Source organism: Calliopsis andreniformis, chromosome 9 (genome assembly GCF_051401765.1).
Source record: "Calliopsis andreniformis isolate RMS-2024a chromosome 9, iyCalAndr_principal, whole genome shotgun sequence".
Lineage (NCBI taxonomy): Eukaryota > Metazoa > Arthropoda > Insecta > Hymenoptera > Andrenidae > Calliopsis > Calliopsis andreniformis.
In genome coordinates this window covers 14,939,786-14,956,507 of record NC_135070.1, presented here as the reverse complement: position 1 = coordinate 14,956,507, position 16,722 = coordinate 14,939,786, and the positions used below count along the sequence as shown (strand labels likewise).

The window sequence follows — 16,722 nt, the reverse complement described above, 5'->3', positions numbered from 1 at the left end:
GATAGAGTACGACTATGCTGCAGTTGCGTCACCATCGAAATGACGATTTTCCTGCATTATTTGTGATGTTCGTCCCCACGTCAAAGGTGGACGTGGAAACAGCGAGGGGCCATGTAACAAGACATGTTCTGTTGTCGAAACACGTCTCGATAGACAGTTTCGACATGGAAGGCTCGCGTGCACGGAATAAGCGAGGTAAAAACCAATGGCGCGGCGATTGTCACTCGATCTAATCGTCGATTCAAGGACGATGCTTGTATCTTCTTGCTCGCGACCGATATCAAAGTGCATCGCGTTCTTTTTTTCATCGCCGCGAAACCGTGAACGATCGGGAACCCTTCGAAGAATTTCACGCTCGACAGGAGAACGTTTTTTCGTCGTTTCATGATCGAACAGAAACGCCTACCCATATTTTCCTTTCTCCTTGCCGAGAAGGCGCAATCAGATGTATGATAATGGGAGCGAGGATTATGCTATGAGAGAAATATGTGTGTGAAACATATTTGCTATTTTGATTTATGTATAGTTGTCGTTTTGTGATGGAGTACATTCAGGAGAACTAGTCAGTTGGAAGAAATAGGTGCAGTGGTTGTCTCGATATAAGCTTGAGATTGAAAATCACTTGGGATATTGTTAAATGCGAGAATACAGATGTGCAAATGCAGAAAGGAAAAGAAATATGTAAAACAAAATACACGTATGTAATATGCAAAATAAGATTTCTCATATGTGTACTATAACAATAATCTCAGTAAAAAAATATTTTCTTCTGTTCGCCATGTTTTTTTCTTCAAATTTGGTATATTTCATAATCGTGATCTCTAAAAATTCTACCCAGCAGAAGCAAGACAACACAGAGACACACGCACATTTATTTATCGTTCGTTGTTACGTACACTGGGAGTAAATCACAAGTGTGGATGGATGATTACGTAACACCATGAGAAATGTGTTTAATGTATGTACCAGGCCTTTCAGAGAACATAGATTTTTGCGGACCTGCGCAGCTAAATCTTCTTTCATTAGTTCCTCGACCGATTACAGTTTCGTAAATGAGTGTGCAAGCTAGACAGCCTGTTACGAACGTTAACCCTTGGCTGGTGTGGTGGTAATGGAAGTAACATAGCGAAGTTACGATTCTACATTCAGAATCTGCACAGCAGTTAAAATCATCAATTTCTATTGGCGAATATCCTTTTTAGGTAGATCAACAGTTTATATTTTCTGAATAATAAATTTCGTGATATATGACCAGCACTCGCAATAATTCCACCACGGCAGTTAAGTGTTAATGGTATCGATTACCTAAGCGTAGTTGTACGATGTGAATATGATACGATTATAAGTCAGTAATTTATCTATTTATTACGGTATTTTAGATAAAGGATAGTTAATTAACGCTTTATGACTTTTTAATGGAAAATGTGTCAATGAAACCGTTTCAATTATGCTTTTGAAGTTCCACTGAGTATTCAGTGGAAAAGACAAAAGAGGTAAATAGGTCTTATCATTCTTGATGAAATATCAATATTGAGAAAAAGTTCTCTTACCAAGAGGCCGGTGAGGAGAACCAGACAAATGAAAGCAACCGCGGAGACCACGACGACGGCTATCGCGTTTCCGGAATCCGGAATAGTTTCCTGCACCAGAAGAAAGCTGTGTATCTGAAAAGAGTGGATGAGGCGGCGGGATACGTTAACTATATTACGTGAATCGATTACTTCTGTCTACTACCGAATTGCTCAATCTCCTGCTTAAGGTTACGGTCTGTCTGACATAAAGAGATCAATACTACTTGCGGAAAAATAGATGCCCGCAGAATAAAATAATCTTACAAAAATATAGAAAATTAGAAATTGAATTTAAAAATTTGAATATTTAAAGTCTTGAATATTTGAAAATTTGAATATTTGAACATTTGAATATTTGAAAATTTGAATATTTGAAAATTTGAATATTTAAAATTTTGAATATTTGAAAATTTGAATATTTAAAATTTTGAATACTTAAAATTTTGAATATTTAAAATTTCTAAGACCAAATAAAAAACAAGTGAGAACATCCTAATTGAAAGTTTTTGAATGAAATACGACATCGGTCCTGTTTCTCAACTGATAGTAGTGTCAACTTACTGTGAATGGAAATTTCACACGATCCCGAGATTCCTTGTACATGGTGGGCAGGCTGTTTGTCATGGAGCTGTCAAATTTCCCATTCTCGTCGACGACGTAAACCAGTATCGACGTCAGCGGCATATCTGATGGCGTCGGAGTCGAACTCGAAGATTCACGGCATGGATCTTGATGGAGTATAATTTGCTTATCAGATACGGACCTGCAATGAGAAACACGACATGTCACTGTCTGTTGAGCATTTCCCCACGGCAGAGCAAAGTAAAATTAGTAGCGTATCAACCACAAAGCCACAGTCACAGGAACGTTTAGGTCTACCAATCTGATTATCGCAGGATATTCTGAGCTTGATGCTGCTGTGCAGTCTACAGAGAAAATTGCTTTACGCTGAAATTCCTTTTGCTGATTAATACTACAATTAACTGGATCATGATTTTAATAGAGTTCGATCTAATAATAAGTAATTGCATAAAAGAATTGAATTAATTGTCGGTAGGTGTTAACAAAAGTTTGTTGACTCTAAAGACTCTTATTACTGAATACGATTTAAGTCATATCTGCAAGTCCTGAATAGTTACCAAATTCCTGCTAATAAGTCCTAAAATTAAATTTCTTAAATAATATTAAAAAAACACTGGTACTTACTTATTCAACCCAGTTGTCAGAATCTCTGCCAACGTCGATTTCAGTTTATCCATCTTGGAACAGACCTCATACGAGCTGCCATCCATGACAATCCGAACCAGCGACGTAATTTCTTCCGAGAATGGCGACACTTTCGTGACATCTGTTTCCTCCATCGACATATTAGAAACACTTGGAACCGTGGTTGTACTCACACCAGGAATCCTTGGTCGCAGACTACTCGCCACAAAACCAGTAGCAGCCCTCGCAGTGCTCGTGCTAACATTACTCGTAACCATGGACTCAGTGACAGTTTCAGTAACATTTATCACAAACCGGGGATCTTTAGATCCCGACACAAGTGCCTGTTCCATTCTAACGGTAGTAGCAACCTCCTCGTCGCTCACGGTAGTCCAAGACTCTCCAACACTACTCGCTCTCTGTCCATCCTCCACTTTAGTCGAAGTTTCAGTCTCCCCTTCACTCGCTTGGGTCACGAAATCGTCTCTAACCTGCGTCGTCAGACTCGCCATCGCCGTGGAAACAGTAGTCTGATCGGTGACTGACATCGTCGATCTCTCGTCAATGCTGGCCAGCTCTGTCTCACCAGGGACCACAGAGTTATCCGTCGTAGTCACAGTACCAATCGTGGAGGCTTCATTCGGGGAACTCCTCGTAAACAAATCCTGAACAGATGGCACGATCGTGGAGACCCCACTCGATCCACCTACGTCCATAGCTTCCTCGGTGGTGATTTGACTTATCGAAGTGGTAGCCTCAGAAAGTCCAACAAATTCGTACTCTACAGTAGTCGTAGTCGGCAGAAAAGCCTCTGGACCAAGAGTGCCATTTCCACTGGTCGGGATTTCGTTCGTTCCGTTCGCATCAGGAACCTCTGAGCTTTCGGTAGCGTTCCCTGTCAGAGACTTTTCAGTGGTCGTCGTAGACAGCGCACTTTCAGCAGTCTTTACAGTGGTGGCGTCTGCAGGAGAAGTAGTCGCATTCTCCCCCTTTGAAAAATTCCCTTTGATCAACGGATACTCGGTAGAAAGTTCAGTGGCGTTCAGAGTAGAGCGAATTAGCAGAGAGCTCTCAGCATTCGTTTGAACGTCAGCTTTCGAAGGCATCGCCTCCGTCTGCGGTTTCGCCGTTAGTTCAGGGGCTGAGGTCGTTCGACTGACGATTCCTTGGAAGGACTCGTAAGTTCGTTTATCGCCACTTTCCGGTTTCAGCGTCACTTCCGTTATCCCGTTCCCGGTTACATCGAAGTTTCCCTTCCCAGTAATCGCCTCGCGGCCTTCTCCCCATCGAGGAACGTTATTTCCCGCGCTGTCAGACTTCCCCTCGGGCCCAGTAATTGTCTTCAGCTCGTTGGATTTGTCATTGGTAGATTGACTCGTTGGCTTCGCTTCCTCCAGCGTCACCAAAGACATGGTCGTCATGGGAACTGAGGGACGGGGCGCTGTGGTGGAAATGTTCGAGGATTCGTTGCCTGACTTTTCGTGGTGAGGCTTCAGCTGGATGCTGTTTTCGAGGACGTCCGAAGCCTCTGTGACAGCGAACTTTTCCTCTGACTGGCCTCTGCCTATGGTATTCTCTAGGGCTGATGGTTCCTCTGTCGCCACGTGGTTGCTAGAGTTGTGCTCTTTGATGGACGACTTCGCGTAAGGATAGGGCTTCTGTTCTAGAACCTTGTCTGTGCTATTTTTCTTTGATACTGAAGCGTCAACCTTTGAAGCCATCGTGGGCTTCGTCTGCAAGCTTGGGTACTCGTTCAACCCTGAGAAAGCGATGGTTCGACCCCTGGGGACGGGACTAGACGTAGCCTGGAACATCACTATCTCTTCGTGTCCCTTCTGTGTCGTGGCTTCGACCAGCTTCTGCTGGTTCCTCTCACTGAGCACTTCGCTCTTCGAATTCTGCTCCACCACCTTTTCAATCGCAGCATGAGTCACATTCTCGACAACCTCCACCTCCCCCTTGGGGTCTCCCAGAACGTGAGTCACGGTGCTTTCGGAGATGAAATTCGTAGCGTTCTCAGAGACCCTCGGTTGATTTCCTGAGTCGACCTCGGATCCCTCCATTGGGGATTTGGGGCGGTTGTAGTTGACATAGGTGTCGTTGATTAACGATATCGCCGTGTGCTCCTCTACCTTCTCCAGATCCGACACCTCAGAATTCTTCGTAGGATTCAAGTCTGCCTTTTTGATTCTCTCCTGGGGCTCTTCCAGGGCAGCTTTCTGCGTCGTGGACTCTGTATCGCGATCTATCGCGTCCAATTTCAAGGCAGTGCTGCTTCCCTTCGAGGAATCTACAAACTTCGTTTTTGCATCGACCTGGTCCCCTTTGCTCTCGACATCCTCCGATTTCACGCTTGCATCCGCCTTACGATTCACCGCGTCGCTTCCCAATTCAACGAGACTGGTTTTATTCGCTTTCTCGTCGAACCTGGACTCTTCTAAACCAGGCTTCGTCGTGACGGTCAGCTCGTTCGTCCTGGTCAGTCTGGTGGAGTTGTCGGACACTGACTTGGTGCTGGAGCTCTTGCCAGATGTACCATAGAGGGTCTCCTCGAACCTGGAGCCTCCATTAGTCGAATCGGAGGTCGATAACCTGTCGACTTGGTTGCGCGACCTTATTCCTTGCGGCCCACTGTTCGTGTCTGCCACTGATACTTTCTCCTCCTCTGCTTTGGCATCTTTAATAATATCGCTGAGTGCTGTATCACGATCTCTCTTGGCCGAGTCGAACGAATCGACAACTTTTTTGTCACTTTCAGAAGCGACTTCCGCTCCATCCCCCGACGGTATTTTGTTCGGAATCGTTTTATTCTCCTCGGCTATCGACGTTTCCGATGAATTAGACGCGAGTGGCATCTCCGGGATCGGAGGCGGACCCTTTATCGTGTCCGCTGCAACGACGCTGAAGAGCAGCAGGAATATACCTAGAACACGATAGATACTTATTCTTTATTTCGTGTATTGAGAATTGTGAAAGCAGTTTTTGGAAATGATTGATAGATTTGTAAGTAGGTTGCCTCTAGTTTCAAGACATCTCTAGTATATGTAAAATTCTGTGCCAGATACATACTACATGTAACCTAATATCTACTACATTTTCTTATTTGCTACCAATATTAATACAACATTCCTTCGCTACGCACTCGTTGTACTATTCAGTATATCTTGAGATTATTTAGAGCAAACGAGTTCTACTTGTTTTGCACTGTCACTTATACCTGTGATAAGACCAAACTAGGCTACCAATGCATGAGCTGGCCTGAAAAACGAGTCTCTCGGTATAAACTTGCCAGTAAATCTATATAATAAGATTTCCATATGACGACTCAACTTCCTCTCTTTCCAACACCGCATCTTCACAAAGAACCAACGTCAAGAGTTTTCTAAGAAACCACTCTCCACAGTTTCTTCCGCAGAAACATCTTCCAAATTGATCATTTAAAGTTTCATAGGTTGGGAAGATGGAGAGATCCGTATCGATTATTTATGATTCAATTTCGTAGGATAAGAGAGCTCCAGGATACTGTTACGACTGTCCTGGCAGCGACATCACGGTAAAGGACACGTGCGAGCGTGAATGAGGCGTCGAGTATCGACAACGGTTGCTTCTCACGTCGAGACGCGACAAAAATGAACGAAGTGTAGATGAAGCTTTTAATGGATGTAAAAACCGGTTGGCTGGGAATTACTCACAGGTTCGAGCCGATTCATAAGGCTCTATGATATAGTTCGCTGCGCATTCTGCGCCACGAACTGGCGCAAAAATGCATATGCAACAGTGTGCACGCTTGCCTGCCTCTGAATGTTAAGCAGACCTCGGGATTATACAGAAGATTTAAGTATGCGCACCTGATCTCCGTCCATGTGGTCAGGTTACGTGGAAGCGTGCGCGATCGTATTGACTTCTCTCTCACGAGTTCAAAGCTGCTTATGCATTCCTGGTTTTTGTATTTGTTGGGATAACGCGTACGTGAGACTAGCTGTGGTCGAAAGGCACTGGAAATCAATCGAACTATTTCGTATTCACTGGCTTAGTTCATGAATGTACCATGCATCTGAGCACAGTGAAGCTCGGTAAGCTCGTAACGTCGAAGAGGATCAGGTGATTCATAATATGCAAAATGTGTTTATTATCTTAGCTTCGGTATTCCAATATTGGACTCACGATGCTCCTCGGTTAAGGAAGTCGTGGGAAAGTGACGGAAATAATTGAAATTAACATTTCCTTGGTGATAGAAATGCGTGACTAATGTCTTTGGGAATGGAAAACTAGAAAGTATAATATCCATGATACTGCATGTTTTCTTATTCCATGAAGGGAAGATTGTGGAACACTAAATGTTCCAGCTCCTTTTTTCCTATAAACTCTGATTAATTTCCAGCGCTCAAACACTCATTAAAGTAATTAAATTCGAGAGGAAATACCGCTAAGAAAAATTTAAACCGAATGCATTCAATGGGATACCGTTAAATTGCGTGCAACAAGCGAATTATAAATTCATCTGCGCCATCGCGCAAAGTTTGGAACAGTTTAAAAGCCATTCTGCTACGAGCACTGAACCGCCTGCACAGTTTTCAGAAACAACGACTCTGCTTTCTACTCCCTTAATCGATCGAATTCTTATTTTGCATTCTTCGCAAAGGCATCAGTTTGGAACGAATCATCCGGTAATAACACCGATTCGGTTGGGAAGCCCAGTTTCAAAGAAACTTTCAATTTCGATTTGGCTGGAGTCTACGGATACCGAAACTTTCGACTTCGATACTATCGTTTATGGCGTCGATCTTTTATACAGCAGAAGATTTTGAGCTTATAGTATAATTGAGACATTGTAGTATATTGACCAAAAGTTCAGCTTCATAATAATAATTATTCGTTACTTTTCTTTACCTAATTTGAAAAACAGAAAACAGCATTTGCCGAGTGTGAAGATCGAATGTAATAAAATTTATTACCGTAACGTATATTATAATATCTGTTACACTCGAGTAATAATACTCAAATGTAGCATAGTAATATTCCTAAGATATTCCTAACGCTCGAGCATCAACCATTCGAATAGTCTCAGACCTAATAAACGTCAGGCATAGTAACAGAATTGAAGTGGTATCGATCGTGTTGGTTCTAGGGGGCCGTAAATTTATATTGTCAGGGCAAGTGTTACAGTTAAGTCGAAGTCCAGCATAGTGCGGTAATCCTAACAGTACTTCGTGCCTGCACAGTTGGCGCAGTCGCCTCGATTGGCAACCTTTTGCATCACGGTTTCGCGATGCAACGATACAACAGGATGCGCTCAAAAAGAGTCTAACGTTTGCTCCAACGGAAACGTGTATCATAAAGTTGCGTGCGCGTGAAAGTTATGATGAAATTCTTCCTTCGGATAATTCGAATCCTCTTTCCTTTTTGTCGTGATCGATGTGATTGCGACTCAGAAAACATAAAATTACTATAATTTCTACGATCATTTTGTAGTTTATATGCAGAATCGTTTGGGCATCATTTTAGTAGATACGATGTTAACAACTTTTTTATAATGTTAGATTAACGATCTTTAATACTACTATCAATATTAGTGCCATGGAACGATGAGAATTTAAAGGAAGGGAACAATTAACGTTCACTATTTCGTCATCAGAATTACCAGTAACCTTGACCTTCAAACATACTCCTCAGGTGTGCATTATGCATCTGCGACTTAATGGATAACGTTAATCAATCGATAAATACTGGTTTATAATATATTCTTACCTATGCATACTCCTAAGGTAACAGGTACTTTTCTTCTTCGAACCATCTCGCTGTTCGTTAGATCTCCTCGCGAAATCTGCAACAAAAATATCATTTATAATTATTGAACAGTTTCATCTTATAAAATCCACCACTATATTATAACAGTTTAAATATATTCTGATCAGAATAAGGTAACAATAGGATTACACGACAATTCGAAACTTTTAGCCAGTAAATTAATTAATATTCATGAATACGTATACACATGCAGCGACAGACGAGACTTCTGCGTAAACAATTACTGGAATATAATCATTTATTATTCGTTAATCATCATTATTACAGGCATTAATAATCTGCGTATTAATATCTCATTATACCTCAATGAAGAAACACTGAAATATCGTTTCACTTATTATTATATAATGTGTATTTTTTTTCTATAATATATTACTTTTACTGGATCTTCTACTAATAAAAATAATTTGAAAAATATAGCGTGTTAGGAAGATTTCTCTTAACAACGCTCTAAAGTGTAACTCCTAAAAGGTTGTGCATTCCAGGGTAGTAAAAACGTTAGAAAAAGGAGCTCGTAGTGAAACGAGCTTTACCTGACATAATTTTCCGCGGTAGCGAGCTGTGTAGCTAGCGAATCTGTTTATTGTTCCAGATTTGGCACGACGAACTCTCATGTAAATTGTCCGCCTTGTTTGAATTCAAGGCGGGACAAAATGTTAGAGTGCAAGGTTTAGGATGATTCACGGGCGTTCATGTTCAGATTCGTTCGAGGTAACGTGACATTCTTTGCAAACCTTTCCTTTTCTATTTATTTTTCTCCGTTATCACAGATACGAGTGTTGTATTTTTATTGATACGTACAAATTTTTAAACTTTCAAATTTTCAAATATTCAAATATTCAAATATTTAAATTTTCAAATTTTCAAATTTTCAAATCTTTCCCTTCCATTTCTGAAACAGAATTATTAGATATAATTTCGTCAGTGCATGATTTCCGTTTCGAACCAACAGTCCCTCTATTACACGAACACATGTCTGAAAAGCAGGTTTAAATTATGTGTGCTCGTTTACTTGTGTACAAATTCATTTGTGTGGGTGAAAATTGAGCATGTTGGTTAACTAGAGCACATTTATGGACAGTGTAAAAGACGCACGTGCATATCACGCAAGCTTGCACTCGAACTTCATATCATCGTCCTTATTAATTTTTTATAGCCCAACGTAGAGTGGTATTTGAGTTAATTAATAACCTTTTAACATATCCTTGAGTTAATTAATAGCCTTTTAACATGCCCTATGCTGCTGTGAGACTTTGTTCACTTAAATCCTGATATCTCTTACAATACTTAATTTCAGAGAAAGTCAACTGTGTTGTAACAATTTGATCACAGTCAATAACAATTTTTCACAATTTTAGACAAGACTTCTATTCGACAAATATCATAGGTCTATACATATTTTTTGTACGTATAATGCATTTGCATTAAATGTATTTTATTACCACATAAAGTGATGAAATGTTATGACGCGAATAGTAAAGCAAGTTTCTTTGAGACTTCAATCGTCATTATTACGAGTGGGAAATATTTTATTATCCTGTAAGTAGATAAAATCAATGATAAACGTTCTGGCCTCTCTTTTAAAAATTGCCTATGAATTCAACCATTCTTCTACTACAAAAAATGAAACTCTAAAAGTTTAAAAACAAGTTTGAGAGATTAAATACGTTTAGTGTATCACTTGCTTATAGAATGATTCACTTATACATACGTGCACGTATACGACACACAATACGGCATCCTTAATATGCTTGGTGGGTACTATTTAGACGGTCGTTCCAAGGAGGTCAACCTCAAGGATTGTCAATTAAATTAATACAAGTCAGACCACCAGAGGAACAAACTCTCGCTTTGCTTAGCGTCTCCGTGCGCAGAATTTTATTTGTCACCTTGATCTCGCGAGCAAGGTTATTTTCCGTTTCCTTGTGTACACATTATTCATGCAATCTTTAGTCAGGTACTTCACAGAATATAAAAAGAGTATTCAGGTTTGTAAAAATTTTTTTACCTTTATCATTCTACTCTACTCATTTGAAAATCCACCACTATTTCTTTTTTTAGAACTACTGATTCTTGGACTTCTCTTAAAGAATATTAATATTTTCTCATGATATGTCATGTATCTTTTCTTTATATATATATTTTTTTTACTTGTAGAATAGGCTGATGGAACCTGATCAAAAAATCCTGCAACACCGTGTACATTTCCTGTATTTCCCAGGCGTCAAATTCATACACGATTTTCATTCGTCTCTGACACTCTCTTCTAGCAATCTATAGTTACGCAACAGCTGCAATCATTGTATCGGGTAACAGTTCAATCGGTGAACTCGCGAGAACTCTCGACTTATTGTTGAAGCAGCGCATTAAAAACTGCATTTTCCGCCTTTGATCCTTTCACTTTCGCGCTCTTTGTCCCCACTTGATTGGACTGCTCTCCTCGCGATGATAGGAAAAGCTATTGCGTTCTGAACACCCGCCCTTTTCCGCTAGTGAATCGGGTCGCAATGCCATTTCTTTCGTAGGAATCCGACAAAAAATGCACACCCCTCCTGAGCTTCCCTCTGAGCATTCTTCAGTGTTCTCTTTCAGTCGAGCTATACCTAATATTTCTTGTTTATCACTGCCTTTTTAATTAAATTTCGTATCTTCCTTTTTTGCTTTTGCGAATGTGTATTTTTATATTTCGTATGATGAATTACAGGCAATGGCTAAGCAGTATTTCATCATTATCTTGTTCTAAATCTGCGAATGTATTAACAAACATATTACCACAGAGGATATTGTCTTGATAGAAGCCTCAGAAAGCTTTGAAGTATAATGGCTACGAGTAATGAGCAATATTAAATCACACACAAGCATGCTATCAAGTTGAAAGAAAATTGTTTCTTCGCGTGCTTCCTGCATGCGCAACGGATTAACAACCATGCCCCATTTTTATCCACTTTTCCTCAGAAAGTTCCTTGTAATAGACCGGTTTACTTTAATTTCCTTTAAGCGAAACATTACACTCTCTCCATGTCAAGCATGAACGTAATGACAGTAATAACCAATATCTAGACTCTAGAAATTCCGTGTTCCGTGGATTTCTATCCCTCAGAACTAATCAAGATGTGTTACCTACTATTCTATTTTACACAGTAAGAGAAACACAATAGTTAAAAATTCTACTCTCAGAAATTCTTCAAATATATCATCAGTCACTTCCTAAATCGAATTCCACCGCTTTCTGCGAGCTAGGTAGTACACATTATGGCAGCTATCCGCTTGAAAGAATTTTCTTGAAAAACTGGCGCCGTGGGATCCCCCATTCATGTTTCACTAAACGCGGAACATGTTGAAGAGCGATCCTATTTTGAAGTTGCATTCTAAGACGAGAGAAGTGTAGCACTCTCTCTGAATTGCATCGTCGATGCGCCAAGAAAGGTGTATTCATAGCCGAGGATGGCGTGTCGATATGCACGACGCGCGTCGATCCATCGTTTCTCGGAGCAACACGGGACCATCGAGAACTCTTCCTCTCTTCTTCGACTCCTGTAAAGATATGCTCGTCCTTCTTTTCCCCTGTGTGAATTTCTCCGTGCTTTCCGTTCTGTTTATGCTTTTCCTTTTCCGACGACGTTTTACCTTCATCTTCTCCTCGTTCTACTTATCTCAAACTCTCTTTTTTTTACTCTCTTTTCACCCAACCTCCTTTTGCACTTGTTCATTGTAGGAGTCTGCTTGCCTCTATTTAGCTATTTTTCTGGCTGCTTCTGCAACTGTATCGCGATATCGATGTTTGTATTTTATTGCAGGTATATTTATAGTTAGTGCACTCTAGTTCTCTTCACTTTCCACGATGTTTATTTGCTTATTTTTGCTTCGATTTCCCTTTCTTCTTGTTTCATTCCTTGCGTTTCATTCAACGCTTTCTCTTCGTTTGTATTAAATTCTTTTAATGGGAATTCTTGAGTTTTCTTTCTTTTTAGTATCCTGTGTTATTTATTATATTTGATCTCCTTTTTGTTTTCGGTTTTTTAAAAATATTTATCTTTGTTTTATTTTTTGTCTGTGTCTTATATTCTTATCACTTTGCTCTTTTATGTTTCCTGCCTTTTATTTTCTAAGTACTGCTTCATATCTCACCTTGTATCGCTTCTTTGCAGTTTTCCAAGTTTTCCCATGTTTCCTACTTTCCTCTTCTTTCTTTACTCCACTTTTATCACCTCACATCTTGACTTTCAATTTTGACTCATTCATATTTCCCTCGCTACTTACTAGTTTAGTAGTCACTGTTAAGTATTCATGATGTTACTCTTTTTGATACAATGTTATCTCATGAAACAAGATAAAAGTTAGTAAACGCAATATTCTAATATTTATAAGATGTAGATTGGAAAGCATGATAACTCTTTGCTTCGTACGTTTCCTTAGGTTACTTGAGGAATATTTTAAAAAATATTTATACGAAGGTGTAAATTAATGCGGTGCTAATTGAGAAATTGTAAAACTATGAATTATTAGCTCAATTATTCTTGGAAATATTTTCATATCTCTATCACAGTATGAAAAAACCAACTCTTAGAAAAAATAAAAACATCTCTGTGCCCCTGGAAAATCACATACAAGAAAATTGCAAATAAGCCCTGAACATTTAAGATCTGTAACGTGCAGCAGCCTTTAGAGCTCCTTTGCATAAGTTAATAACACCAGCTCCAAATTCGGACCATACCTTTCTCCACGAGTATTATAAAACAAGAGGTCAAGTGTCCTCGCTCCATAACACAGTCATCAAAGTATCAACTCGCTTCTTCCATTTCCTCCCCTTCCTCCACTTTCACTTTCCATTCTTCTCACCAGAATCTAAATCGCATCTTCCTTCATTCATTTCTTCCTCTCCTTTTACAACGTCCCAATCTACCTCATTATTCCACATTGCTTCCCTTTCCTCTTCTTTCCCTCCTCCTCCTCTATCTACCCTTTTGCTCTCGTTGCTCAGTTCACTCTGCCTTCGTCCATTTCCCTCTCCCTCGTCGAACCAACCGCAGCCGTAGAATCGCGTTGCTCGACTTCCTTAATTTGTATGCTAATTAAGGCACAGACGAATCGCAGATAATTACAGGCCCATTGTTGCACGTGGAAGAGCGAGCTCGCGCAACTCGAGCGTGTAAATTTTCCTGCATTCCATCAGACACTTTCGCCCAGCTTTAGACCACTGGGGTGTGGGAGAGATCCAGGCGCTCCTAAATATTTCGCAATTTGCCCGATGGATGGACGAATTCATCGATCCAAGGTTTCATTAATTATTTAGTGTCCGAGTGCTTTGGGCTGCTGCTTCGATGAGATCTGCTGTTGGGTTCCTCCAAGAGTTTCAGTTTCCCGGGGCTCTAAGTAGCGCAGGATCTAACGAATGTTTTTAAGCTAATATTGAAAGCTGATGGGCAGCAGTTATGGTTGGGTTATGGAAGTTTATGTTCTGTGAACAGATAGTGTGTAGACTTTCTTTTTTCCTCTTTTATTACCTTCAAGCGAGTTAGAGAATTATAACCTTTAAGTACATCTAAAATTCTGGAACTATGAAAACCTGAATTATAACCTCCGTGTGGTAATTGCATGCAAAGCCAAAGATCCTACGTGCATTCCTTCATAAATTAACGAGATTGCGCTGTCCGTGACCACCGTGTCGCTGAAGGCGTCGGTTCAGAGATCAACGGCTCGTGGCCACCTGTTCCACGGCGGTGTTCCATTGTTGCTCGTGGCATGGCAGAAGCCACAGTTGTTCATGGCATGGTGTTTCGCCGGATACGGGATGCGGCTACATGCTCCACTAACTTCCCCGACGTCTTTTATCAGGAAGACGCCTGCAGGCTTGCGCGCAGCCCGCGTTGACGAACAGGGATTTTAAATGAAAAGGGAAAGCACACTCGTGAAGGGACATTTTTATAACTATTTAGCCTACGGTCAGGAAATTTGTTTCCTGGCAGACATATTTGAGACGAAATAGGGGAAAGAATTCAGTGATCCATATTCTGTGCTATCTTGTAAATATTTTTAATATTGCAAGTGATGACAGTTTTGCAAACATTCCTTGGAAATATTCTAAACGTTCAAGGCAAGAGTAATTTGGAGTTAATAATTTTTGAAGACTTAATGTGGACGTGAAAGATGAGAAATTAAAAGAGAGTAAGTAGAGATGCAATTATTGAGCATTTTGAGATAATCATGTATAGGAAAGCCTTTGTCTTTTAGTTCTCGGTCTTAGCTACATACTCCGCAAGGGAACGCGTAATGCATAGTAAGTTTAATATTAGGTACGTCAAAGGCTTTTAGTCTCAGGTTATGAAAATATGTCAAGAGCCTCTAGGTTCTACCTCATAAAGGATATTCTGTTACGTTGACAGTATTTAATTTTTATTAATAAAAAGGTACATGTAAGGTCGTCGTAGTTGTAGGAGAAAAACATGAGATACAGTGAGCTATACTATTACCGAACGTAACTTGGAATTTATTTTGATTTTCAAATTTTACGCGCTGAAATTTGAATTTTAAATGAAACAATAAGCTCGGTGAAAGAAATGGCTATAAAGCGATAAATAACTTTTATAGGGGGCTCAGAGTTTGAATCTCTTTCTCGTTACAAAAAAATTTTAAATTGCAGTCGCATATTATGCATAAGAAATCTCTTTAAATTATTCAGCATTTTATTCTTGTATTTTCTTTCCTTTATTAAAAGTCATGCATACTCTATGTCGGTTAAATGCCTCAGTTCAATGAGAAATCATTTTTGCATGTTCTGTGTCTAAACGTTACATAATATTCTCTTGATAGAGTTTTATTATTCTTATCTAAGTGGTTCTATTAAACTTAAGAATGTCTATCTTTGTTATTATTATGTAGATCTAAGAATCAAGAATATTACAATATTATACAGACTTGGAATTTGTTTAACTTGTATAAACTTTATGGGATTATATAATGTCGTGGATGCGTCGTGCTCGAGGAGAGGGATTTCAAATTAAACTTGCACGTACCAGGATTTCCTTTCACCGTGGAATAACTACGTTTCAATGGGAAACTGGAATACGAAATTCGATGAATCATAACCAAGCAATCGAGAGGCCGAGTCGTGACCAATGATGCAGTTAGCAAATTCAACATTCTGCAAAAATAAGAGAACTAGGAAATTGCCTTTCTATTTTTGCGATTCTAAGAAACGAATTGCAAATCTGTACATTTTTATTTAACAGAGAAACGATATATTCATATCCAATATTTCGTTACACGCTGAACTCAGTTTGCTTTCATTAAATTCCATTCCTATCCAAGAATATTATTTCAGCAAATAAACCTCGTCTCTAAAACTTCGATTTGTTAAAAAGCAAATTAATTGAGAAAAAATTAATTGAGAAAAATAGAAATTAATTGCAATTCACATTTGCACTCTACAAGATTTATAACATTATGATAAAAAACCGACGTTTGAAGGTTGACACTAACGCAACTAAACGTGCATACAGGAAATCAGTGTAATCCAACCCGATGCAATTGCAGCGCGCTGGTCAGAAAAATGTGAAATCTGTCGAATTTCCAGCGTGTCTCGGTGAGACAGGGTGGAAGAACTGATCCAATGGTATGCGTTCAAAAATTCCACAGGACCCTGAACTGATTGCAAGCACAATACGTTATTCTGGTCGACACAGGAGGAAGCCGAATAACTGTGAAATTCTGGGAAACCATAGTTTGACTGTTGAAACGAAGGCAATTGAGCACACAGGGACGTTTAACTTCCGTCTTCCTCCATCTGATTACGAGAACGACCGTGAACTTCACTTTCATTAGAATTCACGTTAACAACGCACGAAATCCAGTACAGGTTCTATCCTTGCAAGAATTTATTCCGAGATCTGTAGATTATTTGTCGTTCAAGCTGGTTCTTGCGTAAATCGAGTTGTACGAAGTGAAATTAAGGAATATCAAATCCTTGGTGGACTGAATTTGGTTTGGCTCACTTTTCTAATTGTTGATATATAAGTTTTAGACTTTGTCTATTTCTGGTTTGTCGCAAAAAGAATTCTATGATCGCGTGAAAATATTTTCTGATTTGTTATCTTTAGAATCTTAGACTCGTAATAAAACGTAGACTAAAGGTACACAG

General features: G+C 39.6%; 1 protein-coding gene across 1 annotated transcript in view; it reads right to left on the bottom strand.

Annotated features, from left to right (window-relative positions):
• Window positions 1–16,722, bottom strand: part of LOC143182896 (uncharacterized) — a 44,772-nt gene that overhangs the window by 9,180 nt on the left and 18,870 nt on the right. Inside the window, exons 3-6 of the mRNA XM_076384215.1 lie at window positions 8,526–8,601; window positions 2,778–5,700; window positions 2,133–2,334; window positions 1,551–1,664 (exon numbers count right to left, since the gene is read on the bottom strand). Of these exons, the coding sequence (XP_076240330.1) occupies window positions 1,551–1,664; window positions 2,133–2,334; window positions 2,778–5,700; window positions 8,526–8,571 (3,285 nt within the window). The 5' untranslated portion in view covers window positions 8,572–8,601. The remainder of the gene's footprint in view (window positions 1–1,550; window positions 1,665–2,132; window positions 2,335–2,777; window positions 5,701–8,525; window positions 8,602–16,722) is intronic.